A 19434-nucleotide genomic window follows, 5' to 3' on the forward strand; every position below is an offset into this window, starting at 1 on the left:
ATAACAATGAAAAGCAAAGAAAGGGGATTTATTGAAAGGGCAATCCCAGGAAGGAGAGTAAACAAATAAATCATGGACTCTGAAAAAAATAAAAATAAAAAAGGGTGGCATTTAATATATGTAAGAGAAAACTCCGAAGGAATTTTTAAGGAAAACACAAAAAATGGAAAATGTAATTGGATTTTGAAGATAAGTTCAGTTTCTACTTATATAAAATATCAGCCTGGTTGACTTGAGTAACAGATGGTTAGGAAACTATTAGAGATAGCATACTCAGACTATGTGTTCAAAAGTAATAAAAATGCATGCCACTGTTAAATTCTTGAGAACCACTCCTCCAAAACAAGAAATAAAAAGAGAAATAAGACCCCTACCAGCTTGGCTGCTCTTCTGAAGGTATCACAGCCTGATGGCCTCTCAGGAGTTCTGCAGCACACAGGGCAATAAGTAAGGGACCCTCCCAAACAAGAATGCTTTCCATCCTGCACCTTCTGCAATGGCAGATCATCAGCTTGTCTGCTCCTCTAAAGATACTACAGTCTGAAGGCCTCTCACGAGTTCTGGTACATGCAGGATAACTGACCAGTGTGAAGTCCTCCGCGAATTCTGCTACACACTGAGCAACAGACCCCACAGTCTGAAGGCCTCCAAAGAGATCTGCTGCACACAGGGCAACAGATCAGCAGATTGTCTCTGTAGCCAGGGCAGCAGGTCACTAGTGTACATGCCCCTATTAAGACCTCACATTCTGAAGTCTTCACCAGTGGTCAGCTACAGCCAGAAACACAAGCCTACCCAGAGAACTCTAGCAACCCAGGGACATAGGAAGTAGGATGAAGACAGAGACACCCAGAACAGCTAACACCAGAGATGACCAGTTTGCTAGAGGCAAGCCCAAGACCATAAGAAACAGAAGTCAATATACTTTGGCGTCATCAGAAACCAATTCTCTCACTTCAGCAAGCCTTGTGTGCAACAACAAACTTGAAAAACAGGAAGCTGACCTAATATACTATCCATGAAGATAATAGCATCCTTTAAAGAGGATAGAAGTAAGTCATGGAAAGACAAACAGGAAAACATAGGTAAACGGGTAGAAGCCTTTAAAGGGGAAACAAATAAATTCCTTAAAGAAATACAGGGGGGGAAAAGAAAGAAAGAAATCAGGTGAAGCAATTGAAGAATGTGGTCCAAGAGCTAAAAGTGGAAGTAGAAACTATAAAGAAAACACAAAGAGAGGCAGTGCTTGAATTGGAAAACCTAGAAAAGAGGTCAGGAATTATGGATGAAAGCATCAACAACAGAATATAAGAGATATTATATAGAATTTTCAGATGTAGAAGATATTTTAGAAGATATTGACACACTGTCAAAGAAAAGTCAAGACATAAAAATCTTGCAACATGAAGCATCCAGGAAATCCAGGTACAATGAAAATATCAAATCTAAGAATAATAGAAATAGGCACCTGCACCCAGGGCTGACCTGGTCCCACATTTCTGTACCCAAATATCGTGGGAGAGAGAATTGGACTCTCAGAAGTGCAGACAATCCCGAGAGCTCAGGAGAGACCCCCACCTCTGCTCACATTCCTGGCCCAACAGGAACCTTCCTAGTGCCCTCTGTGACCTCTAAGCACAGTAACCTGGGAGCATTCAGCGGAGGAAACTTATGGTTTTTGCCTGTATCCAGAGCTGAAAGTCGGTTTCCAGGAGCGCCTGCACATCTAAGAGCAGAGGGAGGGCCAACTCTTCTGCTCCAAGAAATCTGCCTGGTGGCCTCAGGACACACAAAGGCAGGAGCAGTCTGGGACAGTACACTTCCAGTTTCTGCCTGCACAAGGACCTGAACTGGTCCTGCAGTTCTCTGTACCCAAATCCTATCGGGGAGACAGCTGGACCCTCAGAAGTGCAGATAATCCTGAGAGCTCAGGGGAGACCCCGACTTCTGCTCACATTCTTGGCCCAACAGGAACCTGTCTAGTGCCTCCTCTGCTCTCTGGGCACAAGAAATTAGAGCAGTCAGGGGCAGGTCTCTTCCTGTTTCTGCCTGCACCCAAAACTGAAAGCCAGTCATCAGGAGTGATGACACACCAGAGAGCAGAGGTAAGACCAACTCTTCTGCTCCAAGTGGACACCTGGTGGCCTCAGGACACACAAAGACAGAAGTCTTCTTGGACAGTCCACTACCAGTTTCTGCCTGCACAAGGTCCTGAACAGGTCCTGCAGTTCTCTGTACCCAAATCCTGTGAGGGAGACAGCTGGACCCTCAGAAGTGCAGACAATCCTGAGAGATCAGGGGAGACCCCCACTTCTGCTCACATTCCTGTCCCAAGAGAAATCTGTCTAGAGCCCTCTGAATACAAGAACCTAGGAATAGTCAGGGGCAGAATCAATCCAGTTTCTGCCTGAGCCCAGAGCTGAAAGCCAATAGCCTGGTGCCCTGACACACCAGAGAACAGAGGTAAAACCAACTCTTCTGCTCCATGCAACCCTCTTGGAGGCTTCAGGACACACAACCAGGAACAGCTCTCTCTTCCCAGATCTGACTGAAGGGAAACAGGTCTGCAGGAATGCTGACACATAGCTTACAGGAGGGTCAAACCACTGTCAGAGAGAGCAAGACAAGCTAACAGCAGAGACAAACTGATGGGAAGAAGCATGCACAGGAACCAAAGCAACAGAAACAAAGACTACTTGGTATCATCAGAGCCAAGTTCTCCCACCAAAGAAAATACTGGATGTCCAAACACACTGGCAAAGCAAGATTTGGATTTAAAATTACATCTCATGGTGATGATAGAGAACTTTAAGAAGGGCATAAATAACTCCCATAAAGAAATACAGGACAATGCAGGTAAACAAGCAGAAGCCCTTAAAGAGGAAACCCAAAAATTCCTTAAAGAGTTACAGAAAAACACAACCGAACAGGTGAAGGAATTGAGCAAAACTATTCAGGATTTAAAAATTGAAATAGAAACAATAAGGAAATCACAAAGGGAGACAGAAAGCCTAGGAAAGAGATCAGGAGTCATAGATGCAAGCATCACCAACAGAGATTCAGGAGATAGAAGAGAGAATCTCAGGGGCAGAAGATACCATAGAAAACATCGACACAAATGTCAAAGATAATGTAAAATGCAAAAAGCTCCTAACCCAAAACATCTAGAAACTTCAGGAAGCAATGAGAAGATCAACCTAAGGATAATAGGCATAGAAGACACCAAAGACTCCCAACATAAAGGGCCAGTAATATCTTCAACAAAATTATAGAAGAAAACTTCCCTAACCTAAAGAAAGAAATTCCCATAAACATACAAGAAGCCTACAGAATTCCATATAGATTTGAACAGAAAAGAAATTCCTGTCACGTAATAGACAAAACACCAAATGCACAAAACGAAGAAAGAATATTAAAAGCAGTAAGTGAAAAAGGTCAAGTAACATATAAAGACAGACCTAAAACAGTTACACCAGACTTCTCACCAGAGAATATGAAAGCCAGAAGATACTGGGCAGATTTCATACAAACCCTAAGAGAATACAAATGCCAGTCCATGCTACTATATCCAGCAAAACTTTTGATTAACACAGGTGGAGAAAAAAGATATTCCATGACCAAACCAAATTTATACAATATATTTCCACAAATCCATCCCTAAAAGGATAAATACATGGAAAACTCTAACACAAGAAGAAAAACTACACCCTAGAAAAAGCAAGAAAGTAATCTCCTTACGACCAAACCAAAAGAAGAGAGCTACACAACAACAATCACTATTCCTTAATATCTCTTAACACCAATGGACCCAATTCCCCAATAAAAGACATAGACTAACAGACTGGATAGAGAAAGAGGACCCAGCATTTTGCTGCCTAAAGGAAACACACTCTAGTGACTGTAGATAGATACTACCGCAGAATAAAAGGCTGAAAAACAATTTTCCAAGCATTTGGTTCCAAGAAACAAGTTGGAGTAGACATTCTAATAGCAAATAAAACCAACTTTCTACCAAAAGTTATCAAAAAGGATAAGAACAGACACTTCATATTCATCAAAGGAAAAAATCTACCAAGATGAACTCTTAATCCTGAATATCTATTCTCCAAATGCAAGGCAACATACAGTTATTAAAAAAAAAACTTACTGAAGCTTGAAGCACACATAACACCTCACACAATAATAATAGGAGATTTGAACACCCCATGCAATCATGGGGCAGTCAGGAGAGAGAGGTACTTGGATGAGCGAGTGAAAAGGATGACATGATCACATATTGGAGGCAGGGAAAACAGGACTGAAGTCCTTTGGGTTAGCAGAAAAAAATGGAAATAAGCAACCTCTGGAGGTAGAAGATGGAGGGAACCCTATATAAATTACCAGACACCTTGGCCATGAGAGACTCTCAGGTCCCAAAAGGCAGGACCTTAGAGGAAATGCCCTACAGTGGGGAGAGGGAACTTGTAGAGTCTACCTCCAGTAGGAAGAGAAAGGATAAAGTGGAGGGATGGGGTTGCTATCCCACAGTCAAAAAAACTGTAACTCAGAAATGTTCCTATCTGTAAGAACTACAGGGACAAAAATGGAGAAGAGCCTGAGGGAAAGGAAATCTGTTGATAGGCCCAAATTGGGACCCAGCTCAAGGGGAGGCTATAAGGTCTGACAGTAATTATAAGGATATGGAGCACTCACAAAAAGGGACCTCTCATGACTGCCATCCGAAAGACCCAACAAGAAGCTGGAAAATTCAGATGCAGATATTAGACTCAACCAGTGGACAGAAGATGCTGATCCATGTGGTTGAATTAGGGAAATGCTTGAAAGAAGATGATGATTAGGGTGGTCCCATAGGAAGACCAGCTGTCTCAACTAACCTGGACCCCTGAGATCTCTCAGACACTGTACCACCAACCTGGTAGCATACACCAGCTGATATGAGACCCTCAACAAATATACAGCACTAGACTTCCAGGTCTGTGTTCAATCAAAGAAGATGCACCTAACCTTCAAGAGACTGGAGGCTCCAGGGAGTTTAGAGATCTGGGGGTGGGGTGGGGTGTAGGGGACATCCTCCTACATGGAAGGCAGGGGCAGGGGAAGGGAGGACATATGTGATGTGGAACAGTCGGAGGGTGGACAAAGAGGGGAATAAAATTTGGAGTGTAAAAAAGAGTAAACAAAATATAAAAAGAAAAGAAAAATTATTTTGACTGAGAAACCAAGACTCAAAGGACATTCATGCTATGTACTCATTGGTAAGTGGCTATTAGCTAAAAAGTACAGAATACCCATGGTGTACCCCATATAACCTAAGAAGTTAAACAAGAAGGAAAGCCCAAATGTGGATGCTTCAATTCAACTTAGAATATGAGACAAAATAATCATGGGAGGTAGAGGGAGGGGGTTACCTAGGTGGGAGAAGGGAGGGGAAGGGATAACGGGGGCATGGGGTGGGGCAGGGTCAGATATGGGGCAAAACGGAAGAGAAGCCCAGCAGACCAGAAAAATAAGTGGAAACATAAATTTTCCAGAGACAGGGAATCAACAGAAACTGCTTAAAATCCTAGAAACCCAGGGTGGAGAGACTCCCAGGTTTTAATGTGGGTGACCTTAAGCAAAATACTCAATGGTGGGAAGAGGAACCTGAAGTCCAATAGTTCAATAGGACACCCAGAGGAGGGGTGTGACAACCAAACCAACTTCAAAATTTTGACTCCAAATTGTTCCTCTCTGAAAGAAATGCAGAGACAAAAATGGAGCAGAGACTGAAGGAATTATTGACTAGTTGCTGGCCCAATGTGAGTTCTGTCTCATGGAGGTGGGGAAGGTCACCAAGCACTGATGCTATTACTGATGCTATGTTGTGCTTGCAGACAGGAGCCTAGCATGGCTTTCCTCTAATAAACTCTACCAGCAGTTGACCTATGGAAGTGTCAGGGGCTGTATTAAAGAAGTTGAAGGGAATGGGAACCCCATAGGAAGACCAACAGTGTCAACTAACATGGACCACTCACCACTTGCAGCTCGCAGAGACTATGCCACAAAACCAAAGAGCATACAGAGGCTAATTACAAGCTCCTGGCAGACATCTAGCAGAGGACTCCCTTTTCTGGCCTCGAAGGGATAGGATGCACCTAATCTTTAAAAAATTGATGCCCCAGGCAAGACGGATGGGTAAGCACCATCTCAGAGGTGAAGTAGAGGGGTATGGGGGAAAGAGTTCTTGGAGTGGGGACAGGGAGAGGACATCATTTGGGATGTAAATAAATAAAATAATTGTAAAAGTTAAAAAAAGTTTAAAAATTGCTTCAGTTTCCTTTCACTAATGTACAATAACTAAATTGCATTGTCAAATAAACATTAGGGGAAATGATGCCCTACCTTTGCATTTCGGTGGTTCTGTCCAAATCCCGTTTTGGCACATCACTTCCACTTCCCCAAATAATTCAAAAGGTTTATTACAGTCATAACGTACTTTGTCACCAGATGGATATTTAGTCTTGTGCCTTGTTAGTATAGTAGCATTTGGCACATGTGGTGGATTCACACAGGAATTATCTAAAGAGTAAAATAAAGTATTAGTACCTATTTGCTCATCTTGAGTGTCCAATTAATGCATAAGATTCCAAATATATTTCTGACTTGCTGAATGGATAAAGAAAATTTGCTACATTTATTTACATGCAAAAATGAAATCATGAATGTCACAGGTAAATGATGGGTAATAGACAAAAATTCATCCTGAGTGAAGAACTCAGACCCAGAAAGACACACATGTATATATTTGCTGATATGTAGATATTAGCTGAAAGCCAATGAAAGTCACTTTACAATCCACAGAACAACAGAATTTAGGTGTAGGCCTAAGGAATTGGGGGCAAAGTACTGTCTCCTTAGGATGGAGAAATAGAGTAGATAGTTATGGATGTCAAGAAGGGTAGACAAAAATCAGAATACAGAGAGGAACAGCAAAATTTAAGTGTCATTTGAGGGATATTATCAAAACCTAATTCAATATAAGCTTTCTAAAATACATACATATATAAAGGAAATATAAGTGCAATCACCAAAAGTGTAAGGAGACAGAGCCCCGAGGGACATATCATGTCACTAATGAAGCTTCTAGTACTGTGATAAGGTTACATCTAATTAAATGTGTACCAGAGGGGTCACATGGAAACTTCCGAATAACACAGGCAGGCTGTTGAGAAGACTACAGATTATACCACACAACCTGAAGGCAAGTCTACACTGTGAAAAACAACAAATATGCAACTCACTGATCATAGCAAAGTGTCACTGATGCCTACATAGAGCCTTCACCCCTAAGGGAAGCATCTTTGGTACAGGAAGGTACTTTGCATGCTGTTCAATATATATTATGGTTTTCAGGTGAGTATTCTTAAGGGATTCCTAGGTGTATAAAGTGGGACATTTTGTCTATTTTGTTTCTTATCTATTTTCTTATGCTGTTTTCCCTAAAATTATTTGTTTGTTACCTCCTACTGTATTTGTTTCATTTTTGTTTTATTAGTATTACTCCTTAGAAGACTTTCCTTTCTCCTGAAATACAGAAAGGGGAAAAATTAGATGAAAAAAGGGGTAGGAAGGAGCTGAAATGAGTGGAGGGAAGAGAAAACAATCAGGATATGTATTATGTGAGAAAAAATCTATTTGCAATGTTAGAGGAAAAAGAACATTGTTTTAAGAATAATATAGTCATAAGAAAGTGATAATCAAATAAAATATCCTAATATTCCAATGAATTTGATAAAATGAGATATAAGCAAGATTTCAATTGAAGGCTAATTATTTAACAACATATTAACAAATATTGACAGCCTACAGCACATTCCAAACTTAGTCATACACAGATCCCTAAAAGGAGATTGAAGGTCTCATCTTTAGATGTCGTCCTATTTAGGATATCTAGCATGTACTCCTAGCTGTTAATTTACATTTTCAAAATGTTTGTATTCTAATGATACTGATGATGCTGACCATGAAATCAAACTCTGAACACCATCATGCTATCAGCTTAGCCATCAGTTTTTTTAATTCAATGCTTTTATTATTTGATACAAACAAACTTGATCTTACTTTAAAAGTAATCTCTGCACCATTTTCAGTTATGTCATTCTTTGACACTAGAATAAATGCATGTTAAAAACCCATTCAAATACCTTTGCATACCGGCTGTCCAATCCACTTCGTATTAACACATGTGACAATGTCAGAGCCATCCATTCGATACGGAGGTGGACATCTGAATGTCACTTGTTCTCCTGACCTGTATGATTTTTTTTTCTTTTCTGTCGGTTTGGCAATTTCAAATGTGGGCAAGTTGTCACAATCAGTTTCTTAAAAAAATAAAAGAGTATGTGGGTGTTTGTTTTCAGGAAGTTGTAGAACATACGATATATGAAACAATAGTTAACTTCATAGAAAACAATACATACAGTAGGTTTTCCATTTTTTACTTAGTTACACTGACGTTCTTTTATATTTATGAAAATAAATAAGATAGACACAGAATCCTGATGGTTATAATTTTTGAAATTTTAAATTTTGCATTCAATTTTTCTTGTACTTTCCAAAATTAGAGTATTTATGTTTGACTTTATAAAATGTAACTTACTCATAATTATTTGAAAAATTTAGAGCATATGTAATTGTAGTGGCATTGCTCTAAAACTGTCATTGTAGTGATGAGACTGTTTAGAGGAGCCTGTGTGTTCCTGGATTCTGAGAATTCTGATAATTCAGATATCTCAGACTACATGGAACAAAAACAACTTAGGTGGGCTGGAAAGGAAAAATTTTGTTTTGACTCATATCGTATTTGTCTTCCAGCATTCAAATTATGCAGCAAAAACTTTTTATATGCTAGAATTATGGCTTCGTTTCTTTTTTTTTTAACTATACCCGATTCTCCTTCATTAGTTTTTTTATTGGATATTTTTATTTTTACATTTCAAATGCCATCCCACTTTCCAGTTTCCTGCCCACAAACCCCCTGTCCCATTCCCTCTCCACTTTCTTCTATGAGGGTGTTCCCCTGCCCATCCTCCAACCCTTTCCTATCTTACAGTCGCCTAAACTGGGGGGGGGGGGGGTGGGAATGTCAGATAGGAAAGGGTTGGAGGATGAGCCTTGACAGGACCAAGGGTTTCTCCTCCCATTGGTGGCCAACAAGGCCATCCTCTGCTACATATGCAACTGGAGCCACGGGTCTGTCCATGTGTACTCTTTGAACAGTGATTTAGTTCCTGAAAGCTCTGGTTGGTGGGTATCGTTGTTCTTAGGGGGTTGCAAACACCTTCAGCTCCTTCAATCCTTTCTCTAACTCCTCCAATATGCACCCAGTTCTCAGTCCATCTCTGTATTTGTTATGCTTTGGCAGAGCCTCTCAGGAGACTTCCATACCAGGTTCCTGTCAGCATGCAGCTCTTGGCATATAGTGACTGGGTTTGGTGGCTGTATATATATTGGCTGGATCCCCAGGTGGGGCAGTATCTGAATGGACATTCTTAAGATAAAAAACTCAGGTGACAACAGATGCTGGCAAGGATGTGGAGAAAGAGGAGCACTCTTCCATTGTTGTTGGGATTGCAAGCTGTTACAACCATTCTGGAAATCAGTCTGGAGGTTCCTCAGAAAATTGGAAATTGACCTACCTGAGTACCCAGCTATACCTCTCTTGGGCATATACCCAAAAGATGTTCCAACATATAACCAGGACACATACTCTCCTATATTCATAGCAACCTTATTTATAATAACCAGAAGCTGGAAAGAACCCAGATGTTCCTCAACAGTGGAATAAATAAAGAAAATGTGGTACATCTACACAATGGAGTATTACTCAGCAACTAAAAACAATGATTCATGACATTCATAGGCAAATGGATGGAACTAGAAAGTATCATCCTCCTAACCTCACTGATCCCGGCCCACAGCTCCCAACTCCCAAACCCTGTGGGACAGAGAGCTCACCACCCAGACAGGTGGGCACTCCTGAGACTGCAGAGTGGGAGAGACTACCAACACTGCCCACCCCTGCCCACATCCGTGGCCCAAGAGGAAACTGTATAGGGCCTCCTGGAACTGGAAGACAGGGGCACTGGAGCAGCAGGTCCCCCTCGTTCCAGATGTTGCCCGGACCTGAAGGGACTGCTCAACAGTTCTCTGCACCCAAATCCCATGGGAGGGAGAGCTAAACCTTCAGAGGGGCAGACACTCCTGGGAAGCAAAAAGAGACTACACTCTGCCCACATTTCTGACTCCAGAGGAAAACACCTAATGCCATCTGGGATCCCGGTGCACAGGGGCTCCAGGAAAAGGCGGTGCAGGCCCTCCTGGTTGCCGCCCTCACAGAGAGCTCAAAAGCAGCCCCCTCACAAGCAACTTGAGCTTCAAGACCACAGGTAAGACCAACTTTTATGCTCCAAGCGACCTGCCTGGTGGACTCATGACACACTGAGGCAAAATTCCTCTGGAACAGGACACTTCTGGTTTTTAGCTGGAGCCCGAATCTCGCTGATCCCGGCCACACTTCACTGCTCCCAAACCCCTGGGAGAAAGAGCTCGCCGCCCAGACAGGTGGGCACTCCTGAGAATGCAGAGAGGGAGAGACCACCAATACTGCCCACCCCGGCCCACATCCGCGGCCCAAGAGGAAACTGTATACGGCCTCTGGGAACCGGAAGATAGGGGCACTGGAGCTGCAGGTCCCCTGTGCTCCAGACATCGCCTGGACCTGAAAGGACCGGATCAACAGCTCTCTGCACCCAAATCCTGTGGGAGGGAGAGCTCACCATCTGGACAGGTGGGCACTCCTGAGACTGCAGAGCAGAAGAGACCACCAATACTGCCCACCCCTGCCCACATCCCTGGCCCAAGAGGAAACTGTATACAGTCTCTGGGAAATGGAAGACAGGGGCACTGGAGCAGCAGGTCCCCTGGGATCCAGATACCCACCTCACCTGAAGGGACCAATCAACAGCTCTCTGCAGCCAAATCCCATGGGAGAGAGAGCTAAACTTTCAGAGGGGCAGACACGCCTGGGAGGCCAGAAGAGACTACACTCTGCCCACATTTCAGACTCCAGAGGAAAACACCTAATGCCGTCTGGGACCCCAGTACTCAGGGGCTCATGGAAAAGGCTGCACAGACCCTCCTGGTTGCCACCCTCACAGAGAGCTCAAAAGCAGCCCCCCACGAGCAACTTGAGACACAGGACCACAGGTAAGACCAACTTTTCTGATCCAAGTGACCTGCCTGGTGGACTCAGGACAGTCCCACAGGAACAGCGAAGACCACTAGGCAGGAAAGACTACACACCCTAAAGAACACTCTGTTCCCACAACTAGCTGAACGAAAAAAGGGAAACAGGTCTACAGCACTCCTGACACATAGGCCTATAGGAAGGTCTAGCCACTGTTAGAAATAGCAGAAGAAGATAAAACCAGAGACAACTGGATGGCAAGAGGCAAGTGCAGGAACCCAGGCAACAGAAACCAAGACTATACGGTATCATCAGAGCCCAATTCTCCCACCAAAGCAAACACTGAATATCCAAACACACCAGAAAAGCAAGATCTAGATTTAAAATCACATTTGATAATGATGCTGGAGGACTTCAAGAAAGACATGAAGAACTCCCTTAAAGAAATGCAGTAAAACATAAATAAACAAATAGAACCCTATAGAGAGGAATCACAAAAATCCCAGAAAGAATTCCAGGAAAACAAAATCAAAGAGGTGAAGGAATTAAAAAGGGAAATAGAAGCAATAAAGAAAGCTGAAATGGAAACAACCCTGGATATAGAAAACCAAAGGAAGAGACAAGGAGCCATAGATACAAGCATCACCAACAGAATACAAGAGACAGAAGAAAGAATCTCAGGAGCAGAAGATTCCATAGAAATCATTGACACAAGGGTAAAGATAGTGTAAAATGGAAAAAGCTACTGGTCCAAAACATACAGGAAATCCAGGACTTAATGAGAAGATAAATAGGTATAGAAAAGAGTGAAGACTTCCCAGCTCAAAGGACCAGTAAATATCTTCAACAAAATCATAGAAGAAAACTTCCCTAACCTAAAGAAAGAGATGCCCATAAACAAGCAAGAATCCTACAGAACTCCAAATATATTGGATCAGAAAAGAAACTCCTGCCATCACATAACAGTCAAAATACCAAATGCACAAAATAAAGAAAGAATATTAAAAGCAGTAAGGAAAAAAGTCAAGTAACATATAAAGGCAGACTTATCAAAATCACACCAGACTTCTCACCAGACACTATGAAAGCCAGAAGATCCCGGACAGATGTCATACAGACCCTAAGAGAACACAAGTGCCAGCCCAGGTTACTGTATCCTGCAAAATTCTCAATTAACATTGATGGAGAAACCAAGATATTCCATGACAAAACCAAATTTACACAATATCTTTCTACAAACTCAGCACTCCAAAGGATAAATGGTAAAGCCCAACAAAAGGAGGCAAGCTACACCCTAGAAAAAGCAAGAAACTAATCGTCTTGGCAACAAAACAAAGAGAAGAAAAGCACACAAACATAACCTCACATCCAAATATGAATATAACAGGAAGCAATAATCAGTATTCCTTAATATCTCTCAATATCAAACGTCTCAATGCCCCAATAAAAAGACATAGATTAATGAACCTGATATGCAATGAGGACCTGGCATTCTGCTGTCTACAGGAAACATACCTCAGAGACAAAGAAAGAAACTACCTCAGTGTGAAAGGCTGAAAAACAACTTTCCAGGCAAGGGGTCTGAAGAAGGAAGCTGGAGTAGCTATTCTAATATCAAATAAAATTGATTTTCAACTAAAAGTCATCAAAAAAGGTAAGGAAGGACACTTTCTATTCATCAAAGGAAAAATCCACCAAGATGAACTCTCAATCCTAAGTATCTATGCTCTAAATACAAGGCATCTACATACATAAAAGAAACCTTACTAAAGCTCAAAACACACATTGCACCTCACACAATAATAGTAGATTACACACACACACACACACACACACACACACACACACACACATACACACACACACACTCTCATCAATGGACAGGTCATGGAAACAAATTAAACAGAGACATAGACAGACTAAGAGAAGTCATGAACCAAATGGACTTAACAGATATTTATAGAACATTCTATCCTAAAACAAAAGGATATAACTTCTTCTCACCACCTCATGGTACTTTCTCCAAAATTGACCATGTAGTAAGTCATAAAACAGGCCTCAAAAGATACAGAAAGATAGAAATAATCCCATTTGTCCTATCAGACCATCACAGGCTAAAGCTGGTCTTCAATAACAATAGGGGAAGAATGTCCACATATACATGGAAGTTGAACAATGCTGTACTCAATGATAACATGGTCAAGGAAGAAATAAAGAAATTAAAGACTTCTTAGAATTTAATGAAAATGAAAGTATAGCATACCCAAAATTATGGGACACAATGGAAGCGGTGCTAAGAGGAAAACTTATAGCTCTAAGTGCCTACAGAAAGAAACAGGAGAGAACATATATCAGTAGCTTGACAGCACACCTAAAAGCTCTAGAACAAAAAGAAGCAAATACACCCAGGAGGTGTAGAAGGCAGAAAATAATCAAACTCAGAGCTGAAATCAACCAAGAAGAAACAAAAAGGACTATACAAAGAATCAACAGAACCAAAAGCTGGTTCTTTGAGAAAATCAACAAGATAGATTAACCCTTAGTCAGACTAATGAGAGAACACAGAGAGTGTGTCCAAATTAACAAAATCAGAAATGAAAAGGGAGACATAACTACAGAATCAGAAGAAATTCAAAAAATCATAAGATCCTACTACAGAAGCCTATATTCAACAAAACTTGAAAATCTGCAGGAAATGGACAATTTCCTAGACAGATACCAGGTACCAAAGTTAAATCAGGAACAGATAAACCATTTAAACAACCCCATAACTCTGAACGAAATAGAAGCAGTCATTAAAGGTCTCCCAACCAAAAAGAGCCCAGGTCAAGATGGATTCAGTGCTGAGTTCTATCAGACCTTCATAGAAGACCTCATATGCTATCCAAATTGTTCCACAAAATTGAAACAAATGGAGTGCTACCGAATTCGTTCTATGAAGCCACAATTATTCTTATACCTAAACCACACAAAGACCCAACAAAGAAAGAGAACTTCAGACCAATTTCCCTTATAAATATCAACGCAAAAATACTCAAAAAATTCTGGCAAACCGAATCCAAGAGCACATCCGAACATTCATCCACCATGATCAAGTAGGCTTCATCGCAGGCATGTAGGGATGGTTTAATATACAGAAAATTATCAACATAATCCATTATATAAACAAAGTGAAAGAACAAAACCACATGATCATTTCATTAGATGCTGAGAAAGCATTTCACAAAATTCAACACCCCTTCATGATAAAAGTCCTGGAAAGAATAGGAATTCAAGGTCCATACCTAAACATAGTAAAAGCCATATACAGCAAACCAGTAGCTAACATTAAACTAAATGGAGAGAAACGTGAAGCAATCCCACTAAAATCAGGGACTAAACAAGTTTGCCCACTCTCTCCTTACTTATTCAATATTGTTCTTGAAGTTCTAGCCAGAGCAATCAGACAACAAAAGGAGATCAAGAGGATACAGATTGGAAAAGAAGAATTCAAAATAACACTATATGCTGATGATATGATAGTATATTTAAGTGATCCCAAGGGAACTACTAAACCTGTTAAACACTTTCAGCAATGTGGCTGGGTTAAAATTAATTCAAATAAATCAGTAGCTTTCCCCTACATGAAAGAGAAAGAAGCTGAGAAGGAAATTAAGGAAACGTCACCCTTCATAATAGTCCCAAACTATATAAAATCCCTCGGTGTCACTTTAATCAAGCGAATAAATGATCTGTATGATGAGAACTTCAAGCCTCTGAAGAAAGAAATTGAAGAAGACCTCAGAAGACGGAAAGAATCCCATGCTCATGGATTGACAGGATTAAAATAGTAAAAATGGCCATTTTGCCAAAAGAAATCTACAGATTCAATGCAATCCCCATCAAACTACCAATCCAATTCTTCAGAGAGTTAGACAGAACAATTTGCAATTTCATCTGGAATAACAAAAAACCCAGGATAGCTAGAACTATCCTCAACAATGAAAGGACTTCTGGGGGAATCACTATCCCTGAACTCAAGCAGTATTACAGAGCAATAGTGATAAAAACTGCATGGTATTGGTACAGAGACAGAAAGATAGACCAATGAAATGGAATTGAAGACCCTGAGATGAGCCCACACACATATGGGCACTTGATTTTTGACAAAGGAGCTAAAACCATCCAATGGAAAAAAGATAGCATTTTCAGCAAATGGTGCTGGTTCAACTGGAGGTCAGTATGTAGAAGAATGCATATCGATGCATGCTTATCACCCTGTACAGGGCTTAAGTCTAAGTGGATCAAGGACCTCCACATCAAACCAGATACACTCAAACTAATAGATGAAAAATTAGGGAAGCATCTCGAACACATGGTCACTGGGAAAAATTTCCTGAACAAAACACCAATGGCTTATGCTCTAAGATCAAGAATCGACAAATGGGATCTCTTAAAGCTGCAAAACTTCTGTAAGGCAAAGGACATTGTTGTTAGGACAAAACGACAACCAACAGATTGGGAAAAGATCTTTACCAATCCTACAACAGATAGAGGGCTTATATCCAAAATATTCAAAGAATTCAAGAAATTAGACCGCAGGGAGACAAATAACCCTACTAAAAAAATGGGGTTCAGAGCTAAACAAATTATTCACTGCTGAGGAATGCCGAATGGCTGAGAAACACCTAAAGAAATGTTCAACATCTTTAGTCATAAGGGAAATGCAAATCAAAACAACCCTGAGATTTCACCTCACACCAGTGAGAATGGCTAAGATCAAAAACTGAGGTGTCAGCAAATGCTGGCCAGGATGTGGAGAAGGAGGAACACCCCTCCCTTGTTGTTGGGATTACAAACTGGTAAAACCATTCTGGAAATCAGTCTGGGGTTTCCTCAGAAAATTGGACATTGAACTACCTGAGGACCCAGCTATACGTCTCTTGGGCATATATCCAAAAGATGCCCCAACATATAAAAAAGACACGTGTTCCCCTATGTTCACAGCAGCCTTATTTATAATAGCCAGAAGCTGGAAAGAACCCAGATGCCCTTCAACAGAGGAATGGATACAGAAAATGTGGTACATCTACACATTGGAATATTACTCAGCTATCAAAAACAATGACTTTATGAAATTCATAGGCAAATGGATGGAACTGGAAAATATCATCCTGAGTGAGCTAACCCAATCACAGAAAAACACACATGGTATGCACTCATTGATAAGTGGCTATTAGCCCAAATGCCTGAATTGCTCTAGATTCACAGAACACATGAAACTCAAGAAGGATGACCAAAATGTGAATGCTTCACTCCTTCTTTAAATGGGAACAAGAATACCCTTGGCAGGGAATAGGGAGGCAAAGTTTAGAACAGAGGCAGAAGGAACACCCATTCAGAGCCTGCCCTACATGTGGCCCATACATATACAGCCATCAAACTAGATATGACGGATGAAGCAAAAGGTGCAGTCCAACAGGAACCTGATATATATCTCTCCTGAGAGACATACCTAGAATACAACAAATACAGAGACAAATGCCAGCAGCAAACCACTGAACTAAGAACGGGACCTCTTTTGAAGGAATCAGAGAAAGGACTGGAAGAACTTGAAGGGGCTCGTGACCCCATATGAACAACAATGCCAACCAACCAGAGCTTCTAGGGACTAAGCCACTACCCAAAGACTACACATGGTCTGATCCTGGGCTCCAACCTCATAGGTAACAATGAATAGCCTAGTAAGTGCACCAGTGGAAGGGAAAGCCCTTGGTCCTGCCAAGACTGAACACCTAGTGAACGTAATTTTGGGGGGGGAGGGTGGTAATAGAGGGAGGATGGGGAGGGGAAGCCTATATGAAAGGGGAAGGGGAGGAGTTAGGGGGATGTTGGCCCGGAAACCGAGAAGGGGAATAACAATAGAAATGTAAATAAGAAATACTCAAGTTAACAAAGATAAAAATAATAAAAATAAAAAAAGGAAGTATCATCCTTAGTGAGGCAACCCAATCACAAAAAAACACACATACTATGTATTCACTGATAAGTGGGTATTAGTCCAAAACCTTAGTTTACCCAAAGATACAATCAACAGACCACATGAAGCTCAAGAAGGACAACCAAAGTGAGGATGCTTCAGTTTTTCTTAGAGGGGAAACAAACATATTCATAGGAGGAGATATGGAATCAAAGTATGACTTAGCTTCTTAATTGTACCACATATAGATTGAATTGTATTATATACTAGACAAAAGAATGAAAATTAAAATGTACTTATGCATTTGGGAGGTTCAGACCACTGTCCTCCTACACATTTAATAAATGCTGGTCCATCAATTCCAAAGCCTTCAGAACAATTGTATGTAACCTCCTCTCCATATTGGTAACTTTCTAGTTCATGAGAAACAATACCAAGAGGAATTGAAGGTGGGGGTCCACAAGGTATTCCTGAAAAAGACACAAATGAGAGTTACATAATTAAACAATTCCACATTGCACTAATACAGAAATTTGCTTGTATGTATCAGTTCTGTGTGTAGGGGTACAAGAAGGAAGTGTTAATATGAAAGATGCATCATCATAAGGAAGGTGGGCAGTGCTTCCTAATAGCACATTCTGTTGTCTTGCATCTGTTAAACAACTTGAAAGTATTACAAATATCAGAAAATACCATGTATTGTGGGATGGGAGTGGGGAGGACATTTTAGGCAAAAGATACTTTGGACTTTAATACTTGGTGGCAAATCAAACAGTAGAATTCACATGAGCACATGGAGTCTGTAATACATCATATTTAAAAACGGTAATGCAAGAGTGAAAGTATATGTCTACAGAAATGGCACAATGAACTAAAACAGCATAGATTATAGTGTGCAAGTATAAATGTATAGTAAAATATATAAATGTATATATGTGCTATCCTAAATTATTCTTTCTCTCTGGCTTGGATAAGAGTAGAATATTGGTAATGACATATTGAAAATGAAAATTGAATTTTCATGTCAGTCTCACCAACACAACGAGGCAGAGAGCTCCATTTTCCCATGTTGCAGGTTACCCTATTTTCTTCAGATATCCTGAATCCATCATCACAGACATAGCTGAATGTAGTTCCGTGTTCATAACTGCTGGACTCAATTAAATCTCTCTCTTCTGAGGACCTGGGCGACTTAATAGATCCATGTTCAATTTTAGGGGGCTGGGAACATGGAATTTTTTCTACATAGAGAACAGAAATGAAATAGTCAAGCCGAAATAAAAACTTACATTAGAAATAAATATACACAATTTGAATAATGTGTCCAGAACATTTATAGTATGCCCTTTTTTTTTCAATACCCACCCCTCACCTACGTTCTAATGGTGCAAAGTAAATCCTATCTACTGACCCGTGCAGCGTGGTAACGACTGCCACCTTCCATGTTTACACACCATTTCTTCTGGGCCCTGAGTTAGGTAACCATCTTGGCAAAGAACAGATACTTTCTCTCCATCCAAGTATTTCACTGTGGTTTCAATCACTTGGGCATTTGGAATCTGTGGGGGAGGAGGGCAGAATCTTTTCTCATTTCCTAGAAAAAAATAATCAGAGTTCTTTACTAAAGAGAATATCTTAAATTATTGAAGTGATAATTTTCATTAAAAAGTAAGTTAGTAATGAAATTTAATAACTGTCTCTCTCTATATATGCATATATACATATATATACACACATATATACATATATATGTATACATATATATATATAGTATTGCCAAGGTTGTTGGCATGGATTTCTGTAGGCAAATTTATCTCATCTAGGTTGGCAGTTTATATCCTTATCGATTGCTTGTAAGTTTACTGTGTGAATCTATTGTGGATTGAGAATTTAGCATATAAATCTGATTGTTGAGTTGCAAAAAAATTGTCTATATTTTGCATATTTCAATTGTATAGCAATTTAATATAGCAATTCTTGTACTCCAAATTTTTTCTCATTCATTTTAATACAGTTTTATATATTTTTATAAAACATACTTCAATCATTTCTAGATTTTAAAATATTTTAAGTGAGTCATAAAAAATATATTATGTTAAGATTAAGCTTACATGAATATTTTTCTAGAGCTGTCTATGACTATTTATAATCTAATATGTTGACTTACATTAAAAATCCTCAGGGACTATTTTATAAATGAAAGTTGATTAGGAAAAGTGGTACTTTCATTTACTTGATATACTAGTGA

The 19434-nt window shown here is 40.3% G+C and overlaps 1 protein-coding gene across 2 annotated transcripts in view; it reads right to left on the minus strand.

Annotated features, from left to right (window-relative positions):
- The window catches only part of Cfh (complement factor H), a 95095-nt gene that overhangs the window by 5609 nt on the left and 70052 nt on the right, over positions 1–19434 (minus strand). Inside the window, 5 exon segments of one of the 2 annotated variants that reach the window (NM_130409.2) lie at positions 6382–6558; positions 8184–8360; positions 17483–17656; positions 18221–18427; positions 18598–18780. In NM_130409.2, coding sequence (NP_569093.2) covers positions 6382–6558; positions 8184–8360; positions 17483–17656; positions 18221–18427; positions 18598–18780 — 918 coding nt within the window. 2 annotated transcript variants of the gene reach the window in all.

The sequence above is a fragment of the Rattus norvegicus genome, chromosome 13 (genome assembly GCF_021556685.1).
Source record: "Rattus norvegicus strain SHRSP/BbbUtx chromosome 13, alternate assembly SHRSP_T2T, whole genome shotgun sequence".
In the NCBI taxonomy this organism is placed as follows: domain Eukaryota; kingdom Metazoa; phylum Chordata; class Mammalia; order Rodentia; family Muridae; genus Rattus; species Rattus norvegicus.